Here is a 15,626-nt window from a genome sequence, read left to right on the forward strand (position 1 = left end):
TCTCTATTACAAATTAATGACGGAAGTATACCTTGTTAACTTGTTCAATTCTTCAATCCTTCTGTATAAATTGTTTTTCTCGTGTTTGTTCAGGTGAATACCCGACTTGCTTTTCATGTTTTTGTGGTGACCTCATCGGGAACAACATGATTGTTGTATAGTGACTCATAACATATTTTGATGATATAGTCAAACTCACTACTCACTAGTACAAAGGACACTTCTAAGGAGAGATTTTTTCATGATTATGGAACCATTTTGTCGCTATTATCGCGTTCACTAAATGGTGTCCTAGGCAGAGACGAACACTTCGAGATTTATGCAAAACATACGCATACACGTTCATCACGAAACTAATTCCTTTATACAGAAGGGTTAACCATGTTGACCCTTAATTCGTTGAAGTACGCGAAGATGACAGCACATTTTACCTCCGAGCATTAAGCAATCGACTCTCTTTATTTCCAAACTTGCAACAGTATTTCGAATATGAAAGCTGTACACACAGTTTTCCCTTTTCTTGAGGTTGGTGCGTTCTTTCTCACTGACTCCTATGTGGTCATCAGTACTGCCTGTTGCGTCGCGTGTTTACTCAGCGTTATCATTTTCAGGTTAAATTTGTGTCCCATATCGCTGACACGAATCCGATAAATATTAGTATACTCTTTGTTTACTGTATAAGCCTGTGTCCATGTATTGGAATTATCACATATTTTGAAAGCAGTATTCTTTGTCATACATTTAGATTACGCGTCATCAATTCAATTATTTAAAACACGACAGACGATTTATGAACACCACAATTAATATAAGACGGATACGTGTTTCGTTCGGGTGTTAATAAAGCCCACATGGTTCTATTGTCTATTAAAACGTCATGTGTGGCTACATTGTCGGGCGAACTTTGCAGTCTGACACCATATTTTATCAACAAGGGCCGTACATCCTGACCCCACATCGTGATAAGAGACTAATTTACTTCCTTGTTCAACACAAACTGGCTCGGTGTGATTCAGGTTATGTGAGAACAGGTAAGTCTCTTCGTTACCATTGTTTGCCAGCGCCTCTCTTGGGTTTCAGAAAGGTGGTAAAGTCTCTGACCTGATTCACCTTGAGCTTTCCTGTCACTTTGAGCTGGTACACTGTGATATAACTGAGGTACTACTCAGGGAGGTATTAAACACCAAATCCATCATTAATGGTGAGTACACAATATCTGGCATCATACAAAATATGATATTCCTTTCACAATAATCAGTACAAATCGGTTTCAAGCTGCACTTGCTTTACTGATTTCCATGATAATGAATCATAATGTCAACATGACACAACTGCATCTACTGTCCTGTACGAGTAGAGATCCTGTTAATGTGGTAAAGTCCTGTGATAAGAATTTATGTGCAGTTATACAAATGACGTGTTGAGGGTTTCAAGACCCAGTACTCGCTCCTTGACCAAATGTAAATATATTGTGAGAAATCCATTTCACTTTGACCCTCATTTGCATACACCCTATCACAGTATCTCAAAGTGCCAGTAACGTATTTGTGAGAAAACAGGTGCATCCATATGTTCAAGAAGCCGTGACAGTCAATGACTGTAATATATGCGACCGTCATGGATCCATAAATGCATAGACAGTTCTCTGTTTAGAGAAAGTTTTGTGAGTTGGGTTAGAGTGACCGTGTACATTGTAAACATACATATGAAATTCCATATACTAGTATTTGAGGCTTATGTCTCAAAAGTGTCACAGTTGTGTTTGTACTGATGATGGAACAGAAAGGTCACGGTATTCGAGGTATTTTGTCGTGGTGATGTAAGTAAGAGTCGGTGAAAGAGTATGGATCTACGCCGCGTTTAGCAATATTCAATCAATATCGCGGCAAGGGAATCTACGTATGGGTTCCACACCTTTGGCCTTTTGTGTGTAACAAATGCGTGACGGTGGGGTTGAGCTTAAAACTAGGAAGGAAAAGACAATGTTATGTCATATGGAAAGCAAGCTGGACGCTAAGGTGGGACACAACAGCCATGTTGTAGAGCATCTGGTATTATCTTTCTAATATTACAGTTTAGTTTGCTTCTACCAATTGGTTTAGTTTCGATTTCGTGAGATCCCTTATGTGTCATGTGATAGTTATACTAACCTTGGTACTTTAAACTTTTAAAATACTTTCTAGCTTGCATACCATGCATAGCAAATGCAATTTTAGTCCAATACTGTGGCAACAGGGATGTTCAACGTTTTATCTGTAAGCCAGTAACAGGACGTACATTCCACTGTAGCACAGGGAAAACATTTTCTTTCCATATCTTTTACTGAGTTTTACTGAGTCATCTTACGACGAGTACATACATGCTCAGCACCGGCGTTGAGCAAACACAAACTTTGTCACCTTTATACTTCATAGTACTACTTCCAACATCTGTAAAGGGCACGGGTGGCGCAGTCGTTGTAATACGTCAACGCCAGAGAATAACCAGTCTCAATTATCCCCCGAAACAGATTTCATTCGGCGTTAAAGGCAAATAGCGATGAAATTAAGTGAAGGATCACTGAGTTTGTTGCCTGAACCCGCAGGCCAATACTCTTGCCATGCGACGGCGGCTTTTAACCAAACGAATCAAGTGATCGATGGACCAGACAAAATAGACTCTGCAATTCGAGTTGAGGTAATTTTGCATGCCAGAAACATATGATGGAGGGCTCGAATCCCAGATTCTCCTTAATTATGTTTCTTGGTTTGTCTGCATCATACCCGTGCTCGTGAGTGGTAAACATCTGAGACCTGTATCATTTGGGGATTTCCTCCCGCATCAAGTTGAGATGCCATTATATACTAAACTGCAAAAGAAACGTCACCATGGATAGATATATCAGAAACCTTATTTGTCCAAACACTGTAAACATGCTTTGAGAAATATTAAATAGATGAAACTTGGCAAAACGGAAATTAAAGTATCGAACGTTCTTGAAGTGAAACCCACCACTAGTCTCTGGGAAAATGGCATCACAAGTCAGTATCTCGGGTGTCCGCCAGGTGCATTGATGACTGCCGTGCAACGTCGATACATGGAATGGATGAGGCGGTTGATGAAGGTCATAGGCACTTGAGCCCACACTACAGATTTCAGGCCACTGCATGGTTCTGATGCCATTCTGCTTGAAGTAGTCTCCTGTTGCTCTCGCAGTGTGGGCACGGGCGTTATCATTCTGAAACTCGTGGTTGCGGCGACGTGCCAAATGAGGTAGGGCGTGTGGTCGCAAGATTTGATCAATGTACCGAGCTGCTGTGACGCCATTGCGTCTCCCTGGACCGATGTGATGGAAGACCACAGGACCGACCCTCTGTGCAAGACCAATTCCACACACCATGGTGCTCGGACCACCCCACCAGTCTCTCTCAACAACACAAGCATGCGAATAACGTTCCCAACGGCGTCGCCAGACTCTCTCTCTGCCATCTGCTGTTGAGATGCAGTAACGGCTCTCGCCTGAGAAGGAACTCTTCTCCACCGCCAATGCTGGTGCTGTGTTGCCCACTGAAGACGGTCCCGGTGATAACGCGGTGTCAGAATTGATCCTCGGTGTGGCCTGTGACAGTGGAGGTGTCCGCTCGTCAATCGTCGACGCACTCATTTGTCGCTGGTGTGTCCCCATGGTCTGTCGAGCAGTTTCCGCAGCAGTAACAAAGTGATCCTGAAGATGCTGTCGCACAATTTGACGATCCTGACGTCGGGTGGTGACCCTTGGTCTTCCACTACGGGGTCGGTCATCTGTGGTGTTGGTGGTCTGGTACCGTTCCTGGAGCCTGTATATTGTCCTTACGTGGACTTGAAATGCATTGGCTACTTGCTGGGCGGTTTGTCCAGCTTGCAATCGTCCAAGGGCTTGGTGTCGCTGGTTATTTGTCAATCTTGGCATGTGGTAGCAATTCAATCACGAATGAATGTTATCCGATCTGGGTGGATTTTTATGGGGCACTTCAATTTGCACGTGCAACGGGTTATCATGGCCGTTGCTGTGATGCGTTTGGACGATCGGTTTTATTGTCATCTGCTTTGGGTTTTTTTACCATCAAATTTCATTTTTCCGGACAAGGTAATGTTACTTGGGGTGACGTTTCTTTTGCGGTTCAGTATATAATACTGATGAAAGCGGCCTCAAACAAAACGCACTCACCGAAAGATCAGTCACTCTTTCAAATCAATATATTGTCAGAACCTTTGATAAGTGGATGTCTTTTGAATAGATTTGCTCTATATTAAGCTCCAAATTGTGACACTTTTCAACATGAAGGAAAGTGATCATAGGCTTTCGTGTTTTCGTATTTTCTAAAGCATACAAGACGTATTATTATTGGCGACATTTTATAACGGTTATTGGAGTTTTGATCAAGCACTGACATGATCACCAATATGATTGTTTCAGTAATTATACGGAAGGGTCCTAAAACTATTTTTATGTCTTCTGAAGCTGTTTTGCCTAAAACTATTGTAAATAACATCACATAGGTATAAAATACTAAACTCGATCTCGTTTCATACCAATGTTATGGAAATCGTGAATAGTTCTAGTATCTGACTCGATTTCACTCACACATTTCATAAAATTGGTATGACATGGGAGCGAGTTCAGTATTTTATGTATTACTTCACGTTTAAACCTTCTGTAGGTGTCATTATCGTCTGTAAATAGGCAGACATCTACGCGATCCACATCATAATCCAAATGAGGTTTACAGTATGATACTTCAAACACATTAAAATTTGATACGTATTGATTTGATACCCCAGAACAGAACTATTAGAATTGAGGGATCTGTCCCACAAAGCTATCGCAGCGTTAGAATAATCGTAATGCAACTCCCATACTTTAACATAAACAGACGACGGGAGTTGCGCTACGACCACTTTGTGGACCGGGCCCTGCACCACAATACCATATGACGTCATTTTGGAAATGCTGTTGCAAGATACAACCAAACAATGTCATATGACCTAGCAACATGGTGACTGGGGTCATCTGGTGTGCATAAGATCCTCTCAGTTATCTATCATCTCTACACGCAATGTGTCTGATATCCATTTGTCTGATATGTCTACATAGAGTAGAGACAGGCATGGAGATGTAGACCTTCTTCATATGTTTGTTTCAGTTGCCCCAAAACGGATACTTATTGAAACATTTTAATTGATTTTATTAGGTCCGAGATCTTTGGCTGTAAACTTTGATCTATCGCTAGACGAATATTTGGAGTCCAATGGGAATAGGGATAGTTCCTTCTGAGACAACAAGCATGCGGCAGTATTTATTATCTTGAAATATTGTATTTCAAGTAAACCACGTTAGAACTATTATCCCCAATTCTGTCACCGATGCAGTCTTTTTCGATGTTCCAGTACTTAGCGATAATTGCAATAAATTACATATGGCATGTAGCTCTCGAACATCATATGGTCAAATGGATATTACTGGATCTTTTATCGGACTCCCACAACCAACTCTGAACCAATGTTACATAAAATGAAGCTTGTTTTTGTGTGATTCCAGTATTTTCACGTGTTTATCTTTTGATCAAAACAAAATATTTTTTTGACAACTTCACAATTGATACGTCAAGCAATTGTTAGATTTAAGACGCTTTACCATCCAAAGTAAATATGCTTCTGCGAATATTTTGTGTGCCCAAATACGTTGAAACAATGACTGTTGCTACATTAAGTTAAATATAATTCATGTTCTAAAAGTGATAAAGCATAAACTAAAAAGAAAGGTGTATTTTAAAGAGAATTCTTCCGATGATCTATGAACTGACCAATAGGTAACTCTTTATTTCGATAATTTGACAAAACATTATTTTATCCGAATACTTGCTAAATCAGAAAATGCACAATTAGGACGATTCTCTCATAAAATGTATTAACACAGAGTTACATTGTAAAGAATATCTGTTTGTCAGCATTGATGTAATGCACAATCGATATTTAACACTGTTAACAAAATATTTAACATGCAGAGGATACCTGCCATATTCACCATAGGTAACAGTTTAAGCATCTCCAGCACCCATGCCATTTATGTCAATCACCGGATGGTCTTGTCCAGACGCGATTCTTTACATACCGCCGGTGTTGGAGGCTCAACTCAATCCCCAGCTCAAATCACCCTGGAGTGGCTTGGGCCTAGGCTGATGAGTTCACATCCGGCCTTAGAAGATTTGTCCAACTGATCTGATAGTGTTTTTCATACGTAATACCGATGATACCATAAGAATGTATGTCGACAATCACAAATAAATTTTCAGGTAAGAAGGTCACATATACATCTGAAACATTTTGGGCCAAGCAGAGAGGATTGACATGAGCCTGGAGTGAATGTTTTGGGCCAAGTAGAGAGGAGTGACATGAGCCTGGAGTGAGTGTTTTGGGCCTAGCAGAGAGGAGTGACTTGAGCCTGGAGTGAATGTTTTAGGCCTAGCAGCGAGGAATGACATGGGCCTGGGGTGAATGTTATGGGCCAAGTAGAGAGGAATGACTTGAGCCTGGAGTGAATGTTTTGGGCCTAGCAGCGAGGAATGACATGGGCCAGGGGTGAATGTTATGGGCCAAGTAGAGAGGAATGACATGAGCCTGGAATGAGTGTTTTGGGCCTAGTAGAGAGGAGTGACATGAGCCTGGAGTGAGTATTTTGGGCCTAGTAGAGAGGAGTGACCTGAGCCTGGAGTGGGTGTTTTGGGCCAAGTAAAGAGGAGTGACCTGAGCCTGGAGTGAGTGTTTTGGGCAAAGTAAAGATGAGTGACCTGAGGCTGGAGTGTGTGTTTTGGGCCAAGTAAAGATGAGTGACCTGAGCCTCGAGTGAATGCTTTGGGCCAAGTAGACATAATACCGATGATACCATAAGAATGTTTGTCGAAAATCACAACTACCTTTTCAGGTAAGAAGAAGGTAACATAAACATCTGAAACATTCTGAAACTGGACACCGAAACAGAACAGTAGAAGTAAAATCCTGTAAAAAATGTAGGGGATTGATGTGAGCCCCACGGGGAGTGATCTGAGCCTGGAGTGAGTGTATTGGGCCAATTAGAGAGGCGTGATCTGAGCCTGGAGTGGGTGTTTTGGGTCGAGTAGACAGGGATGACTTCAGCCCAGCTCTAGCCCACTCTAGAGTGATTGTTGGGGGATTGATTTGAGCCTTCTACACCGGCATATAGCTTGAATACTTTGCATAACGCAGCGTTAAAACCACAAAGAAACAAAAGTATGTGTAGAAATATTTACAACGTCGTGTACACGCTGTACACTGTCTCTTCCTTTCTTTTAGCTCGTAAGATACAACCGGATACGTTTACTAATCTATATATGATATTTACTTTCATTCATTATTGGACCGCCTCCGTGGTCTAGTGGTAGAGCGTCCGCCCGGAGAGCGGAAGGTCCGGGGTTCGATCGCCGGCCGCGTCATACCAAAAGTTGTTAAAAGATGGTACTTGGTGTTACCCTGTCTGGCGCTCGGCATTAAGGGGCTAAAACAAGGACTGGTCGGCTATGAGTCAGTATACTGTGTTTGAGTGGGGTATTCATGTTAAACTGCGGCATGGTATCTCAGTGAGCTAGCACTATAAATCGGCATTAGTCCGGTCTAGTACAAGCAGCCACACAAACACACACACGTACATGCACGTCGCTATATAAGGGCAATAATCTTGGACGCGACGGTAAACCCCATTTCACCTCACCTCATTCATTATTGTCACCGTTGTAATATATATTTCAATTTTCTCTTTTGTGTTTTCGTTTAGATAATTTGGTATTTTTCAGTACCTGGCCTGTGTAAGATGTGTTTTGTTATCTATCTTCTCGTGATCATGCACGCTGTGTCTGTCACAGCTGCACAAGGTATGATATGTTTTATTTTGTCAGCATTATTCCTTGTTCTTAATATAATGGGGTTGGTCCCTAACCTATGCTGTCAGGGGCGACTAGATAATAACATGGTTGGTTGTGTGCTATCGTATGACAAAGAGAGTAAACTATTCGAATCTTGCCCTACATGTACATTCCATGTGTTTCATGTCATTTCTAAGTATTTCATTTTTCATGAACTCTGTCAATACATGTACATTACTCATATTATACTTTTGAAACAGGATCAAGTTGCCACTACAAGAATGGATGCAGTCCTCTCCCTGATGTGTGTTCAGTGCCACCTCCTGTTTGTGTGACAGACTGGTTTGGACACTACTGTCAAATGCGTAAGTCTGAATTTTGCAATGGTCTAATCAGAATAACCATTGGATTATATACATAAACACACAATCTCAATTATTACAATAGATATACAATAAGGAATATGTTAAATCACATCAGGTTACTTTGTTCATGTAAATACTAAACGAGTCACCATAAAATACCATTTTTATTACCAGTATATTACAAAGCGTTTCTGACGAACGAGCCAGACACGTTTGAAATAGACAAGTAGTAAAAAACATTGTATCTAACCAGCGCGTGTTTAGTAATTGTCTTTATTACGCACTTTGTCTTTACATATTATTCAAATTCAACGTTGAAAAAAGACGTTGTTTGTATTCGGCTTTTGGCATTTGGACATGATGATTCGACCATAGAGTGTTCTCTCAAGATGCAACCTTGCAATAGCTTTCTCCGAGATCGATTTCAACGGGAAATCTAGCTTCAAACTCAGTTCAGTGTAGGTGAGGGGAGTCCCCGAGACCATTGACTCATACAGTTCTAATAATACGGTTTTGAAAAGTATGCAAAGTGTGTTTATGTATCTTTGGTGTTTTGTGACAAATAATAGTGTCTATCGTGAGTAGATCCTATGTCTAGGTGTAGGGCAGACCTTGCAGAAAACAGTCGCACAGTACACACGTGAAGTTATTCACCGGGTGATCTGTTCACGGAAGAGTCATAAGGCTACTTTTCAAAACACGAATCTTGCCCAACTAAACCAGGTTTAAGCAAAAAATATAAAGTGCAGGCGATTCCATGACATTTGATTGGCTAACATTTTTGCGTTATGATTTCATAAACCTTAAAGCAGCAGGCCACGTCCAGCAGTGGACTGCTAATGTAGGCTACATTGAGACGTGTTCAGCATTCCCCGAGTCTAGCCCATGTACGCATAGCCTCGTGTGGCATAATTGCGCGGAACGATGTCATTTTGAGTTATAGTCTGTGATGTTATTATTGTTGACTTGATTATTTATTGGAATTCGATTTTTGTGTTTATGGAGGTGTGCACACCGGTTCTAATGTTTATCATCCATAAAGGCCATAGAATATTGAAGTCAGTTCTTAACTAATCATTTACCTTGATTTTACAAAGGTATGTTTTATGAGCTATTACGGTGTGCGCTGAAGCACACATTTATCAAATCTTATACCTAGGTTTGATATATGTATTATGTTTCAATACACATGAAGTATGTGTTCATGTTTATCGCCTAGCTATCACCAACATACATAGAGGTATGCACACTTCATATCATTAATGTGATAACAAACTATCGTTTTGCTTACAGATAACATCGCACGTGGTAAAACTGCCAGTCAGAGCAGCACGTGGTCAGACACTACTGGTACATATGATGCCAGTAAAGCTGTTGATGGGGATGTCACCACACACTTTGATCATGGGAGTTGTTCACACACAAATGGCGGGCCTGCAAGCTGGCAAGTTCTCCTTGGTGGAACGTTCCTAATCAGCCGGATAACGATCTATCTCCGTGATGACAGTAAGTTATGTTACCTAGCGTTTGATTAATGAACCAACTGTGAAAACTCCGACAATACAGTAAAGTTTATACGCATTATTTATTTCAGCCATTGACCACAATGAAGCAATGGAAATACTGGTCAGTGGTAATACATGCAGAACGTTAACGGTCACAGACATCAGAGATTCTACAACTCATCTGAGAACTAACCCGGTGACACTCAGCTGTACGGAACCTACAGAGGGCGACAATGTCACAATTGTAATGGCAGGACCGTATTTAGCACTTTGTGAGGTGCAGGTGTTTGGTAAAAAGAAAGGTAATAATACATACACGCCAGATAACAAATGCAAATGTTGAACTTATATACGAATGACGCTATTTCTTTAAAATTTTCGCATGTTGAACTAGGTATCAGGGAAATTAATCCCCCGACAGTTGCCCCTGGAAACAGCCTTCCCATCCCTCCCCACGAACACTGCCCCCGAAGACTATACACAGGCCAAGCGCCTGGGCAAACTTTGTTTCACTATTACAATGTTGACTGAATCCTTCCAAACAATGACGATCCAACTGCTCAAATGTCCAGATCCTAAAAATATGCATATGTATTTAAAAATGTAGACTGTGACCGGGCCCCTCTGAAAAGGTGGTAATGTGCCTGAATGCAATGTTTTCCTATAGATTTAGGAGAGAAGGCAGATTTGAATAGATTTCTAAAATCCTCAAAAAGTATGTATAAATTGGAAAACAGATTCCTCAGATACACGTCCTGTGACGAATTACTAAAAGGGCTATTTTCGGGCGAGCAGCTTCCCTGAGATATGAAATAGATGAATAATCTGTAATCGGAATCATAGGAAATTATTCAGCGTTTGGTGTTTTGAGGTTAGTTATGGTGCGTTGTGCCTCTAACGTATCTATTGTCAGCTTTCACTCGATTTGATGATTTCTTTTACAAAATGGATCACGTTATATACAGATTGGGATATGAGTTTATTGTCTGGAGCAGATAATGTTGACCCGAGATAAAAATAATAAACGTACTGGTTACCTCCAACCACCCACACAAAGCCCTCACCACGCAAAACTCTTCAACACCCAAACCCCTCACCACTCTAATCCCTCAGCACCTTAACCCCTCACCACAAAAAAAGTTCTCACCATCCTTACCCTTCGCCACCCAAACTTCTTTCCACGAAAACCCCTCACCACCCCTACCCCTCACCACCCCTACCCCTCACCACCCTTACACCTCACCACCATTACACCTCACCACCCTTACACCTCACCACCCCTACCACTCACCACCCCTACCCCTCACCACCCCTACCCCTCACCACCCCTACCCCTCACCACCCTTACACCTCACCACCCTTACCCCTCACCACCCTTACACCTCACCACCCTTACCCCTCACCGACCGAAACTCTCAGCAACCTAACCCCTCACCACCCTTACACCTCACCACCCTTACCCCTCACCACCCAAACCCCTCACCACCCTTACCACTCACCACCCTTACACCTCACCACCCTTACCCCTCACCACCCTTACACCTCACCACCCTTACCCTCACCACCCTTACACCTCACCACCCTTACCCCTCACCACCCTTACACCTCACCACCCTTACACCTCACCATCCTTACACCTCACCACCCTTACCCCTCACAACCCTTACAGCTCACCACCCGTACCCCTCACCACCCTTACCCCTCACCACCCTTACCCCTCACAACCCAAACCTCTTTCCACCAAGACCCCTCACCACCAAGACCCTTCACCACTCTAAACCCCTCACTCACCACAAAAACATTCTCACCATCATGAACACTCACCACCCAAACCCCTCACCACCCGAAACTCTCACCACCCTAACCCATCACCACCTTAACTCATCACCACCCTAACCCCTCATCACCCAAACCCCTATCCACCCAAACCCCTCACCACCCAAACCTCTCAGCACCCTAACCTCTCAGCACCACCCGAATGTCTCACCACACAAACTCCCCCCAGTAGGTATTTTATCAACATTCATCCATCAACAGATCATGATGTTCAAAGGGCAACCCTAACTTCAAATTTCCTTTGTACAATAAACACACTCCGAGCTATGCAAAACCTCATGCAAACCAATCTTGAACAGTGTATGTCATTCTAGACGTAGATATTATTCTGCTGTTTTGATACTATGCTCAAGGTTGTATTACAAGGAACACTTTCTATGTTGCAGAATCCTGTCACTGCTCTAATGGCTGCTCAGACTTTCCGAATATTGCATGTTCAACATCTCCATCGGGCCCAGTTTGTAAATCACCATGGTTCGGAAGCTTTTGCCAAAAGGGTGAGACAAATCAAGATAAGGACAGATTAATCGAATACCTTGCACGGGTATGGTAATCTTCGTAATGATTTAATTTTGCTGCTGGATACACTTGCACGTACATGAAGGTATGTAATGAAGATCCGGCGTTTGTGTCATTGGGGTTTGCATGTACATAGACTATTACATGTTACAACACTTATGATGGCAGTTGAGCTTGAAACGCATATGGGTGTGATATGTAAATTACGATTCTTATGAATATAGGTCTATGCGAATCATTCACTGTATTGGTGAAGAAGGCATATATTTTAATTGGTTTCTGCAGGTTATGCACACACACACACGCTCGGTTTGTAGCTGTAACTGAAAAAATAAAATATCTAATCTCGAAACAAAATCCCAGCCACAAGCACACACATACCGTATATCAAATGGTCTAACCCAGAATCCCAGATTGGATGAAAGTAGCCAAAGTAAAATGAATATAGGATAGGATAGGATAAGTTTTATTCCATACTGAAAGGCCTCAGGCCCATAGTACAATTCTGCTTTCAGTATGTAATAAAACTTATCCTATCCTAAATGAATATAAATGTAATGACACACAGGTGTGCTTCAAAACTGGTTCTATTCATGTGATTACAGAAAACATTGCGTTTCAAAAGACAGCAAGACAGAGTAGCACGTATAACGATACCGGTGGCCTCTATTGTGCTGCGCATGCAGTAGATGGGAACACTGCCACAAACATCAGTCAAAGGAGTTGTTCTCACACAGATGAAACAGATACAGTTGCAGTGAAAGCAAGCTGGCAGGTTCTCCTTGATGGTCACCAGATGTTTAACATCAGCAGGATCAGAATCTTCCTGCGCGGTGATCGTAAGACACATACAATAATTCGTCCTGTTCTTGTAGCTAGAACGATGGGTAACTCAGCTGTGTTCCACATGACATCACAAAAACCACTTGAAAGAATTATATTATGCAACAAAAAAGTTAAACTGGGGTTACTTGTAAACTCTGAATTTTATATAATACAACCACAGGGGGTTCTGATACAAATGCTTGCATGATTTGGCTTGAATTGAAATATAGAAAACACTTGTAGTTGTAGAGTGAGGAAATTCAAATATCATTTCTGACACTACAGCTCCCGGATTGTCTCACTGGGCTATTTTGAAGACATCGTGATTTGGTCACTGACTGGTAATGCCAAATGTACAGAACGTTAGTCATGTGCAGATTACTTTGTCGTGTCCTCATTTGATGTCCTTGTCTGACGAAGTAAATGGCAAAAACTGGAATTTATACTAATGGAATAATATAAAAATGCTTAGAGTCATACTTTTACATCTAGGGAGAGACGTATAATTAATATAATAAAATTATATAAATTAATATAACGTTGACATTGATTCATGTTTCATTTCTACTTAATGGTTTCAAGAGTGGGATCACAACAAGAACATGACGGTGCTGGTGAATGGTGGTGTGTGCAACTCTGTGAGTGAGACAACACTTCAAGGGAAACTTAGATCTGGCTCAAACCCCTTTAACGTCACATGTACACAAGTCCTGAAAGGGAACAATGTTACCATTACTATGAGTGGACGATTTCTAACATTGTGCGAGGTTCAAGTTTTTGGTAAGTGTCATAGGAATGAGTGATTGAGTCACATTGGCAATATTTCAACCTCATTGCAATTGTGACAACATCATGTATCAATTTTTATGTCATATAATATCCTGTCAACAAAGGACAGCAAAATAACCAGTAAAATGCCACAGAATTACATTAAAACAGGTTGCAGAACATTAACAGTGTGAACTATCAAACAACAACACAATATTAAGTTCGCCAGTTGATCCCCAGCTACCAAAGATGGATCATTGTCACACAATGGCTGCCCACCAACTGACAACAGCACATGATATTTGTATTGAATTAATTTATTTACTCCAACAATCACATGAATATCTTCCCATCAATTTCGCATCTCGCACATACATAGATTTACACCAAAATACTTCAAGCTTTTATTCCAATAACTACTGTAAACAATAGACAACTATGGTAAACTATAGACAACTTAAGTAAAATATAGACGATTATACTTCATTAACCTTATTTATTATACTTATTACGATAACAGTTCTTGATAGTTACAGTTCTTGGTGACATTCGCAACGTTACATTGTCCACTCCCCTGTGTCGTACACACGAACTCACCCTCAGGCGAATATCCTGTGTCACACACACACACACACACACACACACACACACACACACACACACACTGTAAACACACAGAGGAATGCTAGGTAGAGCGAATTTACGTTTCAAGATTTGACATTGGGCTTTTAATATAACCAGTCGTGGTGATCCCTGATGCATCACTGAATTACGGTACATATATCCCGGACATGACATTAGATATATTGTATAGGCGAAAGGATATCCTGCCCATATACCAGCGTGAATGTTACTAAAAAAAGGCGAGGCCTGAGCTGGTTAACCATCAGAAGGTGTGATACTAAAACGTATCGCGTATCGACAAAACCACTTGCGCTGTCAGTTTAATGTCGAACCGGGTAGATCAACGCGGTCAGTGAAGGGAAGATAAATTGCCGTCTTTGAGTAAGAGTGTTGATTATTTTGTTGATTACTTTCGTAGTGCATTGGGTCCAGCTTTATTTAGAAATTTCAAGTGTGATTTACTGCTTAAGTTTTGATGTGTCCATATGCAACCCAGTCCAAGGTGGTGAAAAAATATTTAATATCATCTTTCAGTTAGAGCTAATATATTTGTGTTGATAATTACGTTAATTGTACGATGTGAATTCTTCTCCAAATTATAATAATTTCATTTGGTTAAAGTTTTGATAGGTGGAGACTTTGACATTCTGAATATGTCATAATATGTAAAAACTCAACCGGGGATCCACAGTTTCAAAAGAGTAATAAAGGTAATATTCCCAAAACTCCGGACTTTGTATTTTAGTAGCCCTGGGCAGTCTTTTAGGGTGAGTTTCAGTGATATTCACCCAGGCATACTATCAGTGCATTAGATAATGGAAAACTTACAAATAATGTTTGTTAGTCTTGATTATTACAAGTACTTGAAAAACATTAACAAAAACAGATTGATGTCTTGCAGTTTGCAGTGATGGTTGGTTTGGCTCTGACTGTGACAAGCAGTGTCAGTGTCTAAATACAACTGAAGTATGCGACAAGGACACTGGATACTGTAAGAGTGGATGTGCTGCAAGGAAACAAGGACAGGGGTGTCAAGGTAACATGTAATTAAAAAACCCAGTAACATTCTAATCCAATATAAACTGGGCGGCAAAAGAAAGTGTAGGTCGAATTCAATGATCGATCAAAAAATAACAAGAAGAGGTTTTGTTGTGAATTATAATATAATCTAGGGATGGGTAACATATGATTGATCAAGCACAGTTAGAATGAAATTGTGCAATCACAGGTAATGCAAGCTCAAGGTAAACAATGGTGGGGTAAGAAATTTCATTTTCAAAAGTTGTCTG

The 15,626-nt window shown here is 41.1% G+C and overlaps 2 protein-coding genes across 2 annotated transcripts in view; both read left to right on the plus strand.

Annotated features, from left to right (window-relative positions):
- The first annotated feature begins 997 nt into the window (after positions 1 to 997).
- On the plus strand, positions 998 to 9,795 carry LOC125379212 (fucolectin-3-like). Its single transcript, XM_048395446.1, has 4 exons — positions 998 to 1,031; positions 7,827 to 7,904; positions 8,156 to 8,260; positions 9,554 to 9,795. Exons 2-4 carry the CDS (start codon positions 7,844 to 7,846, stop codon positions 9,793 to 9,795), a joined length of 408 nt encoding a protein of 135 aa, XP_048251403.1. The 5' UTR covers positions 998 to 1,031; positions 7,827 to 7,843.
- Positions 9,796 to 9,861: 66 nt separating this feature from the next.
- Positions 9,862 to 15,626, plus strand: part of LOC124131170 — a 57,512-nt gene continuing 51,747 nt past the window's right edge. Inside the window, exons 1-5 of the mRNA XM_048395166.1 lie at positions 9,862 to 10,067; positions 11,988 to 12,098; positions 12,726 to 12,959; positions 13,528 to 13,725; positions 15,239 to 15,373. Of these exons, the coding sequence (XP_048251123.1) occupies positions 9,875 to 10,067; positions 11,988 to 12,098; positions 12,726 to 12,959; positions 13,528 to 13,725; positions 15,239 to 15,373 (871 nt within the window). The 5' untranslated portion in view covers positions 9,862 to 9,874. The remainder of the gene's footprint in view (positions 10,068 to 11,987; positions 12,099 to 12,725; positions 12,960 to 13,527; positions 13,726 to 15,238; positions 15,374 to 15,626) is intronic.

The sequence above is a fragment of the Haliotis rufescens genome, unplaced genomic scaffold (genome assembly GCF_023055435.1).
Source record: "Haliotis rufescens isolate VD_foot unplaced genomic scaffold, xgHalRufe1.0.p SCAF_14, whole genome shotgun sequence".
Taxonomy (NCBI): domain Eukaryota; kingdom Metazoa; phylum Mollusca; class Gastropoda; order Lepetellida; family Haliotidae; genus Haliotis; species Haliotis rufescens.